The sequence below is a fragment of the Staurois parvus genome, unplaced genomic scaffold, assembly GCF_062004578.1.
Source record: "Staurois parvus isolate SC_StPar_1 unplaced genomic scaffold, SC_StPar_1.0 ptg000475l, whole genome shotgun sequence".
Taxonomy (NCBI): Eukaryota; Metazoa; Chordata; class Amphibia; order Anura; family Ranidae; genus Staurois; species Staurois parvus.
Genome location: NW_028318271.1, coordinates 531,490 through 550,673, shown reverse-complemented (window position 1 = coordinate 550,673; position 19,184 = coordinate 531,490). Strand labels below are relative to the sequence as shown.

The 19,184-nt window shown below is 43.0% G+C and overlaps 1 protein-coding gene across 1 annotated transcript in view; it reads left to right on the top strand.

The window, feature by feature from the left end:
* The window catches only part of IL7R (interleukin 7 receptor), a 72,013-nt gene that overhangs the window by 18,903 nt on the left and 33,926 nt on the right, over window positions 1-19,184 (top strand). The window contains exons 3-4 of the mRNA XM_089689432.1: window positions 8,932-9,074; window positions 15,620-15,771. Of these exons, the coding sequence (XP_089545558.1) occupies window positions 8,932-9,074; window positions 15,620-15,771 (295 nt within the window). The remainder of the gene's footprint in view (window positions 1-8,931; window positions 9,075-15,619; window positions 15,772-19,184) is intronic.

Here is a 19,184-nt window from a genome sequence, read left to right as displayed (position 1 = left end):
CATATTTAAAGGGGATTTAATTTTTTTTTTAAGTCAGCAGCTACAAATAGCGTAGCTGCTGATTTTAAGAAATAGACACTTACCAGCCTGTGAGGTCTTCTTTAGAGACAATTGTTTGCTGGGCTTCAGCTCTCCATTGCCACCATCTTGGATATGGAGTAAGTCTCACATCTGGAATAAGTTTCACCCCTGCCTCCCCGCTGCACATGCATGAGCCAGGACAGTGCTGTGGGACTGGTCCCGCAGCATTCTGGGGCACGTGACATATTTCAGGAGGTTGCGGGAGGGGGAAGGGGTGCTGCTCCAAGCTTACATAATTTTCATCTAGGCAAAAGCTGATGAAGCGCCCAGAAAGTGTGTGTGTGTGTGGGGGGCACAAACGGTACTTTCACTTTTAAGTGATGGTCCGCCTTAAAGTAGAACTGAAAGGCAAAGCTTTTTTTTTATTTTGGATAGGGCATGGGAGGGTTATAACTTTTGTCAGTTTCTCAGTTTGTGCCACAGCCAAGACAGGATATGAGAGAAAGTCTCTCCAATGTGAGGGAATCCTTAGTTGTCACCAGAACAAGTGGCTCTATTGGACATTTTACCCTCTATTCCTGTTCTGATAACAATCCAAAATTTGGTATAGCACCCTCCCAGATTAGGTTGCTAGAGAGCTTCAGGTAAGTCTAGTTGTTTTGGCTCCTCTGTAATTATTTTTGACTGTTTTGGGTGGCATTGGCTGCAGGATCAACTGCTTCCTCCTGCCTACTAGTGGATTCTGGAATGTAGTGGGTTGGAAGAGGCAGACCTTTGGCCTGAATATGTATGTGGTATCAGCCAATCCCTAGGGAAGAATATCCAGTAGGTGACTGAGGAGTGCATAAATAGTATGGGGCCTGGAGCAGCAGGGTTCATGTCCAGGAGGAGAAGACCCCATCCTGAAGGGCAGCAGGAATTCACCAACTCCTAGCTCAATGTGAACTGAGGGGCCTGTTTTCTGGAAATTGCTAGAGCCAAATCAAGGAGAATCACTGAGGGTCTGGCCTGGAGATTCCCAGAAAAAGTATCTGATCGAAAGCGGACGGAGGTATTCGAAAATAAAGGAGCATTGTGGGTATAGACTTGAGTGTAGTATCCTAGTGACTGTTTGCTGTTCTAACCCTTTGAGCATCTGCTCCAGTGCTGCTGAATTGGGACCTTTCCTATGCTAGGAGTCCCAGGGTTGCTTGTTGTCTACCAAGAGATGGACTATCCTGCAGAAGTGTAGACAAAGTGAAGAGTGTCTAATGGTTTCTTTGTGTACTAAATTCAGAGTATCCCAAAGCCCACCCTGCACCCCAACCAAGTTCAACAAGCATTAAAGCATAAAAAGACATTCCTGGCCTGGTCATTGACTTGTGAGACTGTCCAAGTTATTGTGTGCCTGGCTGCTTGTATACCCGCTTAAGAAGAGAACCATGGAGCAAATCAATAAGAGGGTACTACCCTCAAAAAATGTAAGCCAGCTAGAATCCAGGTGATGTCTTTCCAAGCTGAGGAGCGTTTGTTGTAGATCGAGCAAATTTGATGCTGATGCTTACTCTGATGTGCTTTGATATCTTAGTGTTTGTGAGTACGATTGTGTTGGAGTATGAATAAATGTGTCATTGGGATAATGCACTAGGATGGTGCACCCTCTGTGGTTTTTATAGTCTGTGTTACATTGGGATATATTTTTGCCTTTAGTTATCCTTTAACATACTAAAAGGTAGCAAAAGAGAGTAGTTCATTGTTATTGTTTTCAAAAGGTTTATAGTGATGTACACCTGTGTGATGGCATCCCCATATAGGACAAATCACTGGGCACCATGCTTATGTTATCATCCACACATGAACAGAGACAGCGCTTCAATGAATAATATCAAGAACCGGGACCACATGCATTGAGACCAAGGTGCTGACCACAGTGAGCTTTGAGTGAAACACTGTGATCCCTCACAAGAAAGTGAAAAATACCAGACAAATATAACATCCGTGGTACTAGAGATATAAATATACTGTCATCTCACAAGAAATATGCCAAACATATCACAACACATCTTAGTGGCAGCTCTCAGTCTTTGTGCTAAAAGTATCATCAATGAAACATGAACAGAAGTAATGCTATAAAAGGAAATTTTAAGTATTTTCAATTATTTTTTTTTAGGTAATTGTTTTTTTATATTTTTTTCATATTGCATAATTTAAAAAAAATGTTCCTTTTTATCATTTTTAATTACATATGCAAGCCTTCAACTTTCTGAGGTTAGAAAGAGGACACCTTTTATCACAAAATATGCATATAATGGACAAACCCCTGCCAAGCCACCAGTTATGTGGACCATGAAGAACTAAGGGCAAAACTTTCTTTGGTTTCAGAGAGAGCAGTGGTCTCCAAAGTGTGGCCCGGGTGCCAGATGCGACCCTTTGCCTCTCTTTATCTGGCCCTTGAGCACTATTACATATTCCACTGATGCCAACAATAGGTCATAATTCCTGTCACAGACACCAATAATGGGGCACAATTCCTCCCACAGACACCTACGAAAGGGCATAATTCCTTCCACTGAAACCAATGATGGGGCAAAATTCCTTCCATTGGCAACAATTGGGCAAAATTATTTTCATTGATACCAATGATGGGCTATTATTCCTTTCACTGACATCAGCAATAGGGCAATATTCCTCTCACTGACACCAATGAAAGGTCACAATTCCTTATACTGACACTAATGATAAGGCATAATTCCTTTCATTGATACCAACAATGGGGCACTATTCCTCCCACTGACACCAAGGATGGGTCTCTATTCCTCCACTGATACCAATGATGGGGTACTATTCCTTTCACTAATACCAATGATGGGGCACTATTCCTCCCACAGACAATGGTGTGGCACTATTCCTTCCACTGATACCAATGATGGGGCACTATTCCTTCCACTGACACCAATGATAGGGCACTATTCCTTCCACTGACACCAATGATAGGGCACTATTCCTTCCAATGATACCAATGATGGGGCACTATTCCTTCCACTGACACCAATGATAGGGCACTATTCCTTCCACTGACAGCAATGATGGTTCACTATTCCTCCCACTGATACCAATGATAGGGCACTATTCCTTCCATTGATACCAATGATGGGGCACTATTCCTTCCACTGATACCAATGATGGGGCACTATTCCTGCCACTGACACCAATGATAGGGCACTACTCCTTCCACTGATACCAATGATGGGGCACTATTCCTCCCACTGATACTAATTTCTACTCCCATTGGCCATAGCTCGCCCCCCTAAAATCTCAAGGACAGTAAACTGGTCCTTTGTTTAAAAACTTTGAAGACCCCTGAGATAGATTAATGGAGGGTTATAACCTCTGTCAGTTTTTTTGGCACCTGTGTCCCATTGGGGAGATTTCCCATCACGTCTTGTCCCATAGCCAAAACAGTAAGTGAGAGGAAATCCCTCCAAAGTGATGGAATCCCTGGTTGTCACCAGAAAAAGTGTCCCCATTGCAGAAATTCTCCTCTATTCCTGTTCTAGCGAAAACCCAAAATTTGGACATTTCTTTCACTTTCACTCTTGGTGATAGTGGTAAACAGCAAAAATATAAAGAAGGAATCTCCCAAATGGGAACATAAACAGCAATTATAACTGACAGATGTTCTAATCCCTCTCCACTATCCAAAACTAAAACAAAGTTTTGCTTTAGTTATATTTAAATACACACAAAACAATGGTACATGGGGCTTCGGCTTCTGCCCAAGCCAAAATTGAAGTATGTGTAAACCATAACAATGAGCTTCTCTTATTTGGTCAGTTTTGATCTATTAAATATACAATGTAGCTGTAGCGCTACCCCCACAGGGGCCTCTGGTTTTAATTGGTTCTCCCCCAAACAGTACAGAGGCTATCAGCCACCCAGGCAACAGTCCCTTAGCTCAGGCTCCAGAAAACAGTCTAGGGGTTGTCTTTTTGTGATTTATTGATGGTAAAACTTGTAACAGAGAGGGTTTAGGGCATGGGATACTCCAAACGATTGGCAAACAACAGTTACAGGATAATCTTCTTCTTAAAGTCATTCTAAACAGAGCAGTGTTGATTGCCATAATTAATTCACATAAATCATATGAGGTGGTATCAAAAGGTCCAAGACTAGTTTTGTAACAGGTGAACAGATGGCAGCACAAGGCTGCACACACAGTCACAGGAAACACTGACCTTCATAAGTCAGTGTGCCAAAATACATTGTCCTGTGTACATTGGGAGCTGTGCAATTGGTGCTATTCTGACCACATGCATTGTCATGTCTGCTATTTCATCATGGACAGCAAGTTAGAACGAAGCGCAAACGTGAAATTCTGTGTGAAACTGAGCAAGTCGCTGGATCTCTGCAATATTGTCAAAATGGCGACCTTTGAGCTGGATCTTCATCTTTGGGAAAAGGGAACTTTCCAGAGTTGAGTGAATTGAAGGTCTTCCTGATGTCTCATCTCCCAGTGATGGTGTTCTGCTCTTGTAGAACACATGCCACTCAAAACACCTCGAACAACTCATTGCAGCATAGCCGTAAACTTACCGAATCACGTCAAAGGTCTCTGTGGCAAATTTGCCCAGTTTGACGCAGAATTTCACATTTGCTCTTTGTTATAACTTGCTGTCCATGATGAAATAGCAGGCGGCATAACACATGTGGTCAGAATAGCACCAGTTGCACAGCTCCCAATGTACACAGGACGATGTCTTTTGGCACACTGACTTATCAAAGTCAGTGGTCCCTATGACTGTTCGTGCAGCCTTGTGCTGCCATCTGTTGGTGTGTTACAAAACTAGTCTTGAAACTTTTTGATACAACCTCATATATCATGCCACTTTATTTTGTTTGTTTTTTTTAATCCCCGAAGTACCTTATTCCTGCAGTGCTATTGGGTGGTCACATGATCTTTCCATGTTCTTTGGCATCTGCACGGAAAGAAGGAGCTTCTATTAATCTGCTGATGTATGCTTTCTACAGTGTGAGTCTGTGTCAGACCAGCCCTGATGGGTGCTGTTGGTCACATGACTAAAATGAAATAAATAGTTTTAGAAGAGCAATTCATATTAAAATATATATACAGTGGGGATCGAAAGTTTGGGCACCCCAGCTAAAAATTTGTATTAATGTGCATAAAGAAGCCAAGGAAAGATGGAAAAATCTCCAAAAGGCATCAAATTACAGATTAGACATTCTTACAATATGTCAACAAAAGTTAGATTTTATTTCCATCATTTACACTTTCAAAATAACAGAAAACAAAAAAATGGCGTCTGCAAAAGTTTGGGCACCCTGCAGAATTTATAGCATGCACTGCCCCCTTTGCCAAGCTGAGACCTGCCAGTGTCATGGATTGTTCTCAATCATCATCTGGGAAGACCAGGTGATGTCAATCTCAAAGGTTTTAAATGCCCAGACTCATCTGACCTTGCCCCAACAATCAGCACCATGGGTTCATCTAAGCAGTTGTGTAGAAAACTGAAACTGAAAATAGTTGACGCTCACAAAGCTGGAGAAGGCTATAAGAAGATAGCAAAGCGTTTTCAGATGTCAATATCCTCTGTTCGGAATGTAATTAAGAAATGGCAGTCATCAGGAACAGTGGAAGTTAAAGCAAGATCTGGAAAACCAAGAAAAATATCAGACAGAACAGCTCGCAGGATTGTGAGAAAAACAATTCAAAACCCACATTTGACTGCACGATCCCTCCAGAAAGATCTGGCAGACACTGGAGTTGTGGTACACTATTCCACTACAAAGAGATACTTGTACAAATATGGTCTTCATGGAAGAGTCATCAGAAGTAAACCTCTTCTACGTCCTCACCACAAAAATCATCGTTTGAACTTTGCAAATGAACATATAGACAAGCCTGATGCATTTTGGAAACAAGTTCTGTGGACCAATGAGGTTAAAATTTAACTTTTTGGCCGGCATGAGCAAAGGTACGTTTGGAGAAGAAGGGGCACAGAATTTAATGAAAAGAACCTCTGTCCAACTGTTAAGCATGGGGTTGGATCAATCATGCTTTGGGGTTGTGTTGCAGCCAGTGGCACAGGGAACATCTCACGAGTAGAAGGAAAAATGGATTTAATAAAATTTCAGCAAATTTTGGATGGTAACTTGATGCCATCTGTGAAAAAGCTGAAGTTAAAGAGAGGATGGCTTCTACAAATGGATAATGATCCTAAACACACCTTGAAATCCACGGGGGATTACATCAAGAGGCGTAAACTGAAGGTTTTGCCATGGCCTTCACAATCTCCTGACCTCAACATAATTGAAAATCTATGGATAGACCTTAAAAGAGCAGTGCGTGACAGACAGCCCAGAAATCTCAAAGAACTGGAAGACTTTTGTAAGGAAGAATGGGCAAAGATACCTCAAACAAGCATTGAAAGACTCTTGGCTGGCTACAAAAAGCGTTTACAAGCTGTGATACTTGCCAAAGGGGGCAGTACAAGATATTAACTCTGCAGGGTGCCCAAACTTTTGCAGATGCCATTTTTTTGTTTGCTGTTATTTTGAAAGTGTAAATGATGAAAATAAAATCTAACTTTTGTTGACATATTATAAGAATGTCTAATCTGTAATTTGAAGCCTTTTGGAGATTTTTCCATCTTTCCTTGGCTTCTTTATGCACATTAATACAAATTTTTAGCTGGGGTGCCCAAACTTTCGATCCCCACTGTATATATATATATAGTTTTATAGCATCCAAATGTGTGTTTTTGGGACATTAAGGAGTCAAAGATGATTGACACTAGCTTTCATTTTGTTTAGACAGCATCTGCATCCAGTATATTTAATACTGATTTATAATAAAACTGAATGTAATCAATCAGCATATATCTCACCCTCATAATGTTTAGTAATAGGAGGACATTGAGGAGGAAAGGAGTAGATTGCCATTTGTGACTGTGTATACACCCACACGTAGGCTACAAAGATATAGTCATTTGGGCTGTACAGAAAAGGAGGACATTAACAGCTTAGAAGGCAAATGAAACTGGAGCATGCTCAGTAGATGGCAGCAGCTGGTCTGCTCACTCTCAGGCTGGAGTGGAGACACATTGAAGATGGGAGGGACAGCTGAAGGCAGGATCAACCAGGTATAGTTCACTCTACACATACCAAATGCTTTGGTGGCTCTGCAAATATGCACACTCTGTTATACAGCATGTAATGATAGTTTTTCTTAGTTTGAGTTTAATGACGCTTTAGGTAAATGTGAATATTGAACAGTCTATTCCTTCACATATGGGGACCATAAGGCACCTGGTTTGGCACCTTCTGGGGACCATTTGGCACCTGTTTATCCTGCACAACTGCACATCTGTATGTACCCAGTGCAACATCAGGAACACTGCACACTCCAGGACATTGATGAGGGAATGGCCAGTATTTGAGACCATATGAGAGACATATCAGTCCTTGCCAGGGGCGGACTGACCATTTGGAAACTCAGGCACTGCCCGAGGGCCTGGGGTCAGTAGGGGGCCCCATGAGATGCCCCTGGTATCTTTTTCATAGGCTTTTTTGAGTTTGGGCAAGGACACAGGGGCCCCATGATCCCCTACTGCCCGGGGGCCCCATGAGTTGTCAGTCCGCCCCTGGTCCTAGCAACCTCTGGTACTTTCATCCCAAAAGCACATAGTCACCAGGAATCATTTCAGGGCCATTGCAAGTCCCCAGGATAGCTGCCATCTTCCAGCTTCCTCTGGACACAATTCAGTGAGTGAGTCTGTCCTTCCTTTGGTAAAGTCTGACAGTCAGTTCCAGATCACTTCCAGTTCCCAGCTCTGCCACTACTGAGACCTCACAGAACAGCAACATAGTCCACATGCTGCCTCAGAGGCAATAGCCCCCTGAGGCTGGGAACTCTACTCCTTGGTGAAAGACAATCTCTCCAGAGCTTCAGACTATTTATCAACTTCCCAGCCATCATCTGGGGACACCTTACCAGGGACAGGCTAGGTCCTGCTCAATATTCAGGCTGGTATTTTGAATGGGGATGAGGTGATGGGGAGATATTGTGCAGTTCTGTCCTAGGGTGACAATGCTGTCCCACCATAGCACAGCACTGAGTGTTGACACCCTAGAATAGGAAGTGTGTTACTGGTTGGATCACCAGCACGCGCGGACTGGGACAAAAAAATAGGCCCAGGCATTTTAGACTGAGCAGCCAATTTTTCCGAGGGGGGGCAGAGACAGCTCACCCAGCAGAGAGACAGCCCAATCCACCACCGGGCTGTAACAGTGTGCCGGCGGGTGAAGGAGAGAGGCCATCGTTGTCCATTCAGTGCGGCTGTGTGCAGCGGCCGGTCGGAGCCCTCGGCGGCGCTTCCTGCCTGTCACTGTAGCCATCACTGCCGCTCCTCCTGTCAGCCCCACTTTTGGGCATAGCCGCACAGTGGGAGGTGAGTGGTGGCCACGGTCTGTGTTAGCTGTGTTCAGGCCACGGTCGCCTCTTACCTCCTGCTGTGCAGCCCGGTCATCAACAGGCCGCTCTTCTTGAGCCTGGTGGCCCCGACCCACCAGGCACCTGCCCGGTGTGCCGTATGGCCAGTCCGGGCTTGATCACCAGGTGAAAGTAAAGGAAAAAAGGTTAAAAAAAATTAAATTGCAAACACCATAGCTAAGGATTTGTGAGCTGCAATATATTACAATTTTGGTTCATATACATTTTAAGCCCCGCCCTTCATAATAAGCAATGCTCCATGCCAGTCAACAGTTGAATGCTGGAACTTCTGTGGCCAGTTGAGGCATCTCAAGGTTCAGCAGTGTTGTGTAAAAAAAGAATCTGTAATTAGGACAGTTTAGTAAATGCAGTGCTTTGAGTGATTGTAATGTTATAACAAAGAATACATTTTGTATTTACAGCATAAAACATGCCATAGACGGAAAGTGTTATAAACGGAAAGAAAATGAAACCTTAAAATTTAAAGGAGGGCTCTTTAATCTCAGAGTTTGCATGATCTGGGGAAAACACCCAAACTGTAGGGATTATGATATATCCAAAACAGGTAAGATGTCATTTCTATATCAGGTGTCTGGTGCAGATAGGTGCTTGTGAGTGTTAAATATTATTATACGGGATTTATATAGCGCCAACAGTTTGCGCATCGCTTTACAAAATGAAGGTAGACATTACAGTTACAATACAATTTGGTACAAGAGGAAACAGAGGGCCCGGCTCAATAGAGCTTATAAAATAATATTTAAGTAGGCTAAGTTTCATCATCAGTCTCTATTGCCCCTGTCAGCAGGATCTGTGGTTTATCACTTTTCAGAGGCTAGTGGATCAGCAGCTTGCAGGCATTCAGGAGGCAATACCGCCACCTTTTGAATGCCTGTTTTTTGGTAGGGGCTGTGTTTTTGCTGAAAGGGGATTTTGAATGGGGTATTACCATGCCACAACCACAAGCTTGCGGCCCCATTGACTTCAATGGGTGAGTTTGACAGACGGTACTGTCTGTCAAACTCAACAAGCTGAGTTAAAGCACCGTTGCCCCAAGTGGCTGCATGTTATCTTTTAGGTGGATGGTCTTTTGGGGGTAAAATTGGGGCTCAACCATCTGATTTTACTGCCCCCTTGCCGTCCAAGTAAACAAGGCCTTATGGTGGCCACACCCACTGCCATTTTATTATCTGGTCGTTGTGCAATTCGATCAAAATGATTGAATTGGGAAACAATCGAATAGCTATAACTTCCCGTCGGATCAGTTTGGCCCCGTTTCAATTGCCCTGAGTGGAATATTATCGATTGTTTTGCATCAATCAGCAGCACTGAGATACTTTGTTCATGAATATGTTTTTCAATCAGATAATGAAATAATATGATGGAAGCAGAGATGAAATCAATAATTTACCACCATATCTTAACTGTTGATCAAAATTCACTTTCCCGCGTGTGGAGTGTCGATCTAATTGGTTGATCGATTATTCCTGTTGGAAGGGATTGATCAAAAGAGAAATGTATTGAATATATATATATATATATATATATATATATATTACTGTGTGCACAATTATTAGACAAGTGAGTATTTTGACCAAATCATCATTTTTATGCATTTTGCCCAACTCCAAGCTGTATAAACTTGAATTCTGGATTTAGTCACATCAGGTGATGTGGATTTGTGTAATGAGGTGTGCATAATTATTAGTCAGCTTCTTTTCCTCAGGCAAAATGGACCACACAATAGATTTAACTGACTCTGAAAAGTCAAAAATTGTAAAGTCTTTCAGAGGGATGCAGCAATCTTGAAATTACTAAGATATTGGGGTGTGATCACAGAACCATCAAATGTTTGTAAATAGACAACAGGGTCACTAGAAAGGTGTTGAGAAAAAAAGATGCAAATTAACTGCCAAAGATTTGAGAAAAATCAAACGTGAAGCTACCAGGAGCCCATTATCCTCCAGTGCTGTCATATTCCAGAACTGCAACCTACCTGGAGTGCCCAGAAGTACAAGGTGTTCAGTGCTCAGAGACTTGACCAAGGTAAGGAAGGCTGAAACCCAACCACCCCTGAACAAGACACACAAGTTGAAACGTCAAGATTGGGCCAGGAAATATCTGAAATATCTGAAGGTTTTTCAAAGGTTTTATGGACTGGTGAGATGAGAGTGACTCTTGACTGACCAGATGGATGGGCTCATGGCTGGATCAGTAACAGACACAGAGCTCCACATCGACTCAGACGCCTGTAAGGTGGAGGTTGGGTACTGGTATGGGCTTGTATTAATAATGATGAGCTAGTTAGACCATTTTGGGTTGAAGGTGGACTCAAAATCAACTCCCAAACCTACTGCCAGTTTTTAGGAGACACTTTCTTTAAGCAGTGATACAGGAAAAAGTCTGCATCTTTCAAGAAGACCATGATATTTATGCAGGCTAATGCTTGCATGCATGGAAGTACCCCACTACGTGGCTAGCCAGTAATGGCCTTAAAGTTGAAATAATAATGACATGGCCTCCTTCCTCACCTGACCAAAACCCTACTGAGAACTTGTGGGCCCTTCTTAAATGGGAGATTTATGGTGAAGGAAAACAGTACACCTCTTTGAACAGTGTCTGGGAGGCTGTGGTTGCTGCTGCACAAAAAGTAGACCAAGAAACTGACAGACTCCATGAACGGAAGGCTTATGACTGTTAATGAAAAGAAGGGTGGCTATATTGGTCACTGATTTTTTTTTTTTTTGAAATGTCAGAAATGTTTATTTGTAAATTTTGAGTTGTTTATTATTCTCACTTTAACAGAGAAAATAGACAAGTGAGATGGGAAAATTTTCATTTAGTTGCATAATAATTCTGCACACTAATAGTTGCCAAATAATTGTGCATACATAGTTATTCTCCTAAGAATGCCAGCAAGGTACTATGGGACATGTAGTCCTTAGAAATAAGGAGAAGCTGCAAAGCATGCAGGGAATCCAGGAAGTTGTGGAAAGTGAAGACAGCAGACAGGCAGAACTCACAACATGAAAAGAGATTTTTCGAGTAAGCTTATGTTAGATTGTCAGATATAATTATTGCTTGTATTGTTATTACAACAATGCCGACATTAATAAAATGAGGTGTATGTTGTGACCACAGATTCCCTTTAATAAATAAATGCTTGAAGGCCCATCTGGAGGTAAACAGATGCTGGATACAGATAACTAGGCAGAAAAAGCTTTGTTCTGTTAAAATTGCCCTTCTTTGGGTGCAGCTATGATATGACAAATTAGTATGGTAATGAGATGAAATAAAGAAACAGGAAAACCTACAACTCTTGTGGTGATACACCTTGCCGTGGGGTACCTAGCATATCTGGCACACAAGGCAGATATTTTTTAACAACTTCCCACCAATATAGCAAAATTATATTCAGTAATAATCATGAAATGAAACGTCATGAACGCTGGAGGTGGAGATGGAATGTCGATTCCATTAGTGGTGGGATAGAAGGTTCCATAGTTGGTGTGTGGATAGAAGCAGCTGTTATTGTCGTTGCAACTTTATGCAGAGAAAAAGCTTATCAATCTCAGCTTATCAATCTTGTGAATATGATCTGAGATGCTAACATCTGAAAACAGTAAGTAGACACACCTTGAAGGTATCAAGAAGAAAAATGAGGTGCACATAGCGCATAACCTACCAAATACCTGGAGGCATGGCCAATATAGTGGGTGTAATGGGAGTAAAGTAAGCCTCAGCACTGGTGTCATTTACAGTAACAGTAACCTCCAGCACTGGTGTCATTGGCAACAATACTACTGTTAACACTGGTGAGAGTGGCCGCAATAACCTCACCTTCTGTGGCGGCCAGTGGTAGTAATGTTAACCCTCCAGCATTGGTTGTCATTGGCTAGCTGTAAAAATAACTTCCCCAGTATTTTTGGTCAGTGGCTGGTTGTACAAAAATACCCTCCTCCCCGCATTGGTGGTCAGTGGCAAGCTCAGCTGTAACAATAGCCCCCTGAGCTTTGGTGGTCAGTGACTAGCTGTAAAAATAACCTCCATCCCCAGCAATCATGGTCATTCGATAGCTGTAGAAATAACCTCCCTCCCCAGCATTGGTGGTCAGTGGCTAGCTGTAGAAAAAAACTCCCTCCCCAATATTGGTGGTGAGTGGCTAGCTTTAAAAATAACCTCCTTCCCCAGCATTGGTGATCAGTGGCTTGTTACAAAAAATTAATAACGTCACTCACAACACTGGCTGGCTGTAACAATAACACCCACCAGCATTGGTGGTCAGTGACTGTATGTAAAAATCTCCTCCCTCCCCAGCATTAGTGGTCAGTGGCTAGCTCTAAAAATCACCTCCTGCCCAGCATTGGTGGTCAGTGGCTAGCTGTGAAAATCACCTCCTGCCCAACATTGGTGGTCAGTGGCTAGCTGTGAAAATCAATTGCTGCCCAGCATTGGTGGTTAGTGGCTAGCTGTGAAAATCACCTCCTGCCCAGCATTGGTGATCAGTGGCTAGCTGTGAAAATCACCTCCTGCCCAGCATTGGTGGTCAGTGGATAGCTGTGAAAATACTTCTTTCTCCAGCATTGGTGGTCATGGGTTAGCTGTAGAAAAAAATCATGACTCCCCAATATTGATGGTCAGTGGATAGCTGCAAAAATAACCTCCCTCCCCAGCACTGGTGCTCAGTGGCTTGGTGCAAAAATAACTCTGCTCCCAGCATTGGTGGTCAATGGCTGGCTGTAACAATAACACCCCCACACACACACCCAGTATTTGTGGTGAGTAGTAGTAATGCTAACCCCCCTGCGTTGGTGGTTAGTGGCTTGCTGTAAATATCACCTCCTTCCCCAGCATTGGTGGTCAGTGTCTGACTGAGAAAGTAACTCCTCCAGAGTATTTGTGTTCAGTGCTTACTTACCTGAACACAGACTCTTGTGCTGAGCTCTCTTCCCCAGTCTCCCCGAGGCTGTAGGTCAACTTTTGGGTGGAGAACCCTCTGACAGTTCCAGTATATTAGATCTTTGTGGTCCATATAACCAGAGCCGTGGCAGGAACGAAGCTTTGCCTTCCTACTGTGTGCCACAACGTGTCCTTTTTTATCATTTCAAAAAGTTAACAGGTATGCTGAAGGTGGGGGTACCCGGTGCGGACCACTTACCCCTCCCAGGTATATGACTGACACCTTGTATCACTTTAAAAGAAATGGACAAATCAGCTTTTGTTTTAAAGCTGAACTCCAAGTAAACATCCAAATACACAAATAAAATACATATTGCAGATGGAAGATGTTTTAGCTGCTAAAGGGTTTGTATTTCTGAGATATACAAAGAGTTCACCATCCCTGCACAATGTGTACTGGCACCATCTCTCTCAGTCCGGCACAGTGACAGGATAACAACACAGAAGCACATTTGGGAGTTGTCACCTCTTAGCAGGAAGTGCCTGAACAAGAACCTTCATGGAAGATTCACCAGGTATTCTATTATTGAAAGATTTAAAAAGAATGAAATTACAACATGATGAAACTAACATTACAGTATGTAGCAGTACCCCCCATTGGGGCCAGCTGACTGATAGGTTCCTTGGGATCTTTTCCTGTATTCTGCTACAGCCAAGCACACAAACACTGGCACTCTTTGGCTCAGTAAACAGTCCAGGGTGTTCTTTTTGGTGTTTTTTTTTATTTTTGGGGAAACTTGGATAGGGATTAGGGAAGAGTGGGATGCTTCAAAAAGAACTATGTACAACTGAGGACACTAACTTTCTTCTTCTGCAGCACTTTAAAGTGGTTGTAAAGGCTGACAGGTTTTTTTACTTTCATACATTCTATGCATGAAGTTACAAAAAATATGTCTGTGTGCTCCTCCCTCCCCCCAGCCCGCCAATACTCACCTGAGCCCCCTCTCGATCCAGCGATGTGCATGGGGCCTCTCTCTAAGGAGAGAGCAGGGTGAGGGGCCGAGATTCTGCTCTGTGGCTCATGGACACCTAGAGCGGGGTACGGGAGCAAGCTGCATGCTACTGGGGGCACTGGTAAAGGGGGAGGAGCTAGGAGCGCCAGCAGAGGACCCGAGAAGAAGAGGATCGGGGCTGCTTTGTGTATAACCATTACACAGAGCAGGTAAGTTTAACATGTTTATTTAAAAAAAAAAGCCAAACCTTTAATATAATTTTAAGCACAGGCTTAGTTGAAGCAGATGAAAGGCACAAACTTGTTCCAGTAATTTTTATCAAAGTCCTTTAGCAAACAATGGAATGGACAAAGCTCTTCAGAGTGCCAGCGGGAACCCCCATTTTCCTTAACTGTCAGCTGATTCTCAAATACCAGGGGTGGGTGGCAGCGACTCACAGACTCAGTCTTTAAGATGTCTCACACAGTTTGTACTCACAAGCCCTCAGACAAATGGATGCCTCCTTCCAATGTCTGCTAATAGTCTTGAGACAGTCTCTCAATCAGTTTCCAGACCTCTCAGCTAGCCCATGGTGGAGGGGGGGTTATGGTGTGGGGTTGTTTTTCAGGGGTTGGGCTTGGCCCCTTAGTTCCAGTGAAGGGAACTCTTAAGGCTTCAGCATACCAATACATTTTGGACAATTTCATGCTCCCAACTTTGTGGGAACAGTTTGGGGATGGCCCCTTCCTGTTCCAACATGACTGTGCACCAGTGCACAAAGCAAGGTCCATAAAGACGTGGATGAGCAAGTTTGGGGTGGAAGAACTTCACTGGCCTGCACAGAGTACTGACCTCAACCCAATAGAACACCTTTGGCATGAATTAGAGCAAAGACTGCGAGCCAGGCCTTCTCATCCAACATCAGTGTCTGACCTCACAAATGTGCTTCTGGAAGAATGGTCAAACATTTCCATAGACACCCTCCTAAACCTTGTGGACAGCCTTTCCAGAAGAGTTGAAGCTGTTATAGCTTCAAAGGGTGAGCCAACTCAATACTGAACCCTACGAACTAAGACTGGGGGGCCATTAAAGTTCATGTGCGTGTAAAGGCAGGCGTCTCAATACTTTTGGCAATATAGTGTATAAAGGGATCACTTAGGGATTTGCCCAGAACGTCAATGAAGTAACTTATGATGCTTTTTTTCTTTTGTGAACACAGCTATACCTGACCCTCCCAGTCTACTCATCTCTTATAATAACGAAACAGAGGAATATATATTTAATATTAAGCCACCTTATGAAGGAAATGAATATTTAAAGAATAAATTGATTCATGAAACTGTCTTGCATAAGGAAGGCGCCAATTGGCCGGTAAGTAGACCAAAATCCTGGTCTTTTATTAAAAAGGTGTTGCTGGTGTAAATGCTGTGCTTTGTCCATTGTCCAACTAATAGGGGCCCCCTCACACCTTGTGAAAAAAAACAGCAATCCCTCTCCCAAAGTTTTCTCTACTATCATACATGCAGAGTCAAATTTTAGCTGACAGGAGGACATTTGATAGCAGAATTCAATATTGGTGGATCCGCAGCTTCCAGGATCGGCGAAAAATAGGCATCTGCTAGAGGTAATGAACAAACCCCATAAATATTTTTAGTAGCTGTGTTGTATTGCATCCAATGTAAGACCTGCTGGAGTCCAATATATTATTTCTTCTACAAGACAAAGTAAAATAATTGCAGTCTTTTAAAGCTGGGGTAAATTCTGCTCTCAAAGTACCATGGAGAAATCAGTTCACTGTGAAAACAAAATGAAGAAAACAGAGTGCAGACCCTAGAGCAATTAACCCTTTAAAAAAACACCATTAAAAACATAATCCAATGCACTCACAAATTCATGATGGATTTTACACTAGGTTCCCCATTTGAGAGTGCATTGGATTATTTTTTTATTTGTGTTTTTTTAAAGGGTTAATTGCACTAGGGTCTGTGCGCTCTTTGTTTTGTTCAACTGCCATAATAGAATACTGGGCTCATTGTGTCAAAACATTAGTAGTTAATGGAAAACTAATATTTGAAATAGATACTTTATGGTAGGGCTTGACAAATTTGCTTTTAATCTAGGAGCCAGCTAAAAAAGTTAGGAGCCAGTTTTTTTGGCGTAGCATGGGTTGTCAGTGCCTGGGGCAAGGCAAGTAATTTGCACCCCCCTAACTTAGAGAAGAGTTGCCAGTCAATAACCCAGATACAACACACTTATGTCAGGGTTATAGGCTGGCCGGAAAGAATGACAATAAAAACCTGTCATAGGGGCAAAACTCATTATCATGCCAATTGTCATCTCACCAATTTTCACAAATCCCCCCACAGCTCTCATCTCTTCACAAATCTTCCCCACCCTTCTCTAATCCCACCCCCTCACTCTTCACAAATTCTGACCCCACTACTTTCTTCAGTGTCCATGGCTCACTCACCTCTCCTCCTAGGCTATGGTAGTCGGCTGGCCATTATCTTCTGCCTCATTCCAGATCTGTTCAACCACAGCCTGGATCATTCCAGATCAGCCAACACCACACACACCCCAATTTCCCACGCCAAGCGCTGACCCAGATCCAATCCCTGATGGGTGGCAGCAGGAATGGAACAAGTGTCAGGGCTTAGCCCTCTAAGAGAGTGGAGGGAGATCAGAGCCTGTACTCTTCTCTCATTGCCCCAGAGCAGCTCTGGCATAGTTGGGAGCCAGTATTCAGGTGAGTCCTTCCTTCCACCATGTCTGCCATCCTGTCACATCTCTGTCACCCCTCGGAGCGGCGCTCAGAGACCGGTTGATAGAAAGTCAGTGGCTGGAAGCTGTGTGTTCAAGTAGAGGACTACCACACAGCAATCTGGAATCCGGAGTGCCTGTATGTGAAGAAAAAAAGAAAAACTTTAGCTCTGCTGCAGGTATAGTTATATACAAGGCTTTTTTTCGCAGAAACACGGACGAATGTATGCAATGGGAAGGGGTGCTGGGTGTGGAAGGTCTTTTGATGCTGGTTGCTGAGGGTTCTATTGTCATTGGAGGGGATATATTTTTGCACGGTGGTCTATTGATGCTGGGAAGGTCTATTGTTGCTTGTGGGGGATCTTTTGTTGCTGGGGGTTTACCATTTATTGCTGGAAGGGACCTACTGCCGAGAGAGGGGTCCATTTCTGCTGGCTGCTGGAGAGTCTATTGATGCTGACTGCTGGGAGATCTGTTATTGCTGCTGGGAGTCTATTGTTACTGGTGGGGGGAGTTGTTGTGGGGGTCCATTGTTGTTGGGGGCTCTTTTGTTGCTGGGGGTGGGGGATCTTTTGCTGCTGGCTGCAGGGGATCTATTTTACTGCTTTTCTTGTTATCATAAACAAATTCCATGCAAAACACTTGCCATCACAAAATGGCACTTGGCCCTGTATTCTCTAAAAGTAGTGGTACTGGGAGCTGGACAAGGAATGGAGCCAAGGAATTGTGCTCACAGGTGGGTAGGGGGGTGGAGACAAGAAATGACTGTCTCCTATTCTTTGAGGAAAAAAAACCCTGGTCATGTAAAGCAAACAAGTCTGTTAGCACATGCTGTTAAACTGCTGCACACAATATAGGCACATTTCACAAATCCCACACAAGAACAAGAAACCTTGTTTTCAAAGAAGTGACAGTTATTGTTAGCTGAAGCCAATGAAGTTTGAAAATCACAGTCACGTGGCAAAGTAAGGATTCTTATCCTTGTGTTGAACTTTATGAATTCACCCATATACAATCATGGCTAAAAATATTGGCACCCCTGCATTTCTATCAGATAATGCACCACTTCGCCCAGAAAATTGTTGCAATTACAAATGTTTAGGCATTCTCGTGTTTATTTGTTTTGTTTGTATTGGTATGACACAAAAAAGTGGAGAAGCAAAAAGCCACGATTGACACATTCCACACAAAACCCCAAAACTGGACTGGACAAAATTATTGATACCTTTTCAAGATTGTAAGAAATAATTGCATTCCAAGTTTGTGATACTCCTGTAATGTGTAATAAAACTCACCTGTATCAATTAACAGGTGCTGACAATATAGAAACCAGTTAAAATAAACAACCAGTTAAAATGGTGAAAAATTGAGAGGATTTGAGAACAAAAAATGTGGAAAAGCATGGACAATCTCAAGGTTACAAGTCCATCTCCAGAGATCTTAATGTTCCTGTGTCCACTGTGCCCAACATTGTCAAGAATTTTACAGCCCATGGCACTGTAGCTAATCTGGACGTGGAAAAATTGATCAAAGATTGCAACAAAGGATTATTCGAATGGTGACTAAAGAACCTCAATCAACTTCCAGACAAATTCAAGCTGACCTCCAGGCACAGGGTACAACTCTGTCAACTTATACGTTGCCATCTGGATGAAAATGGACGCTATGATAGGAGACCCAGGAGGACCCCACTGCTGACACACATACATAAAAAGCCAGATTGGAGTTTGACAAAACTTACTTGAGAAAGCCAAAATCCTTCTTGGTAAAGCCCATCATTCTGCTGTTTTCAGAAAAAGAAATTAGGCATTTAAAGAAAAGAATACAGTCCATACAGTCAAACATGGTGGCGGTTCACTGATGTTTTCTGGTTGCTTTGCTGCTTCAGGCACTGGATGTTTGGACAGTGTGCATGGCATTATGAAATCTGAAGACTACCAAAGAATTCTTGGGTGCAATGTAGAGCCCAGTGTCAGAAAGTTGGGTCTCCATCAGAGGTCATGGGTCTTACAGCAGGACAATGA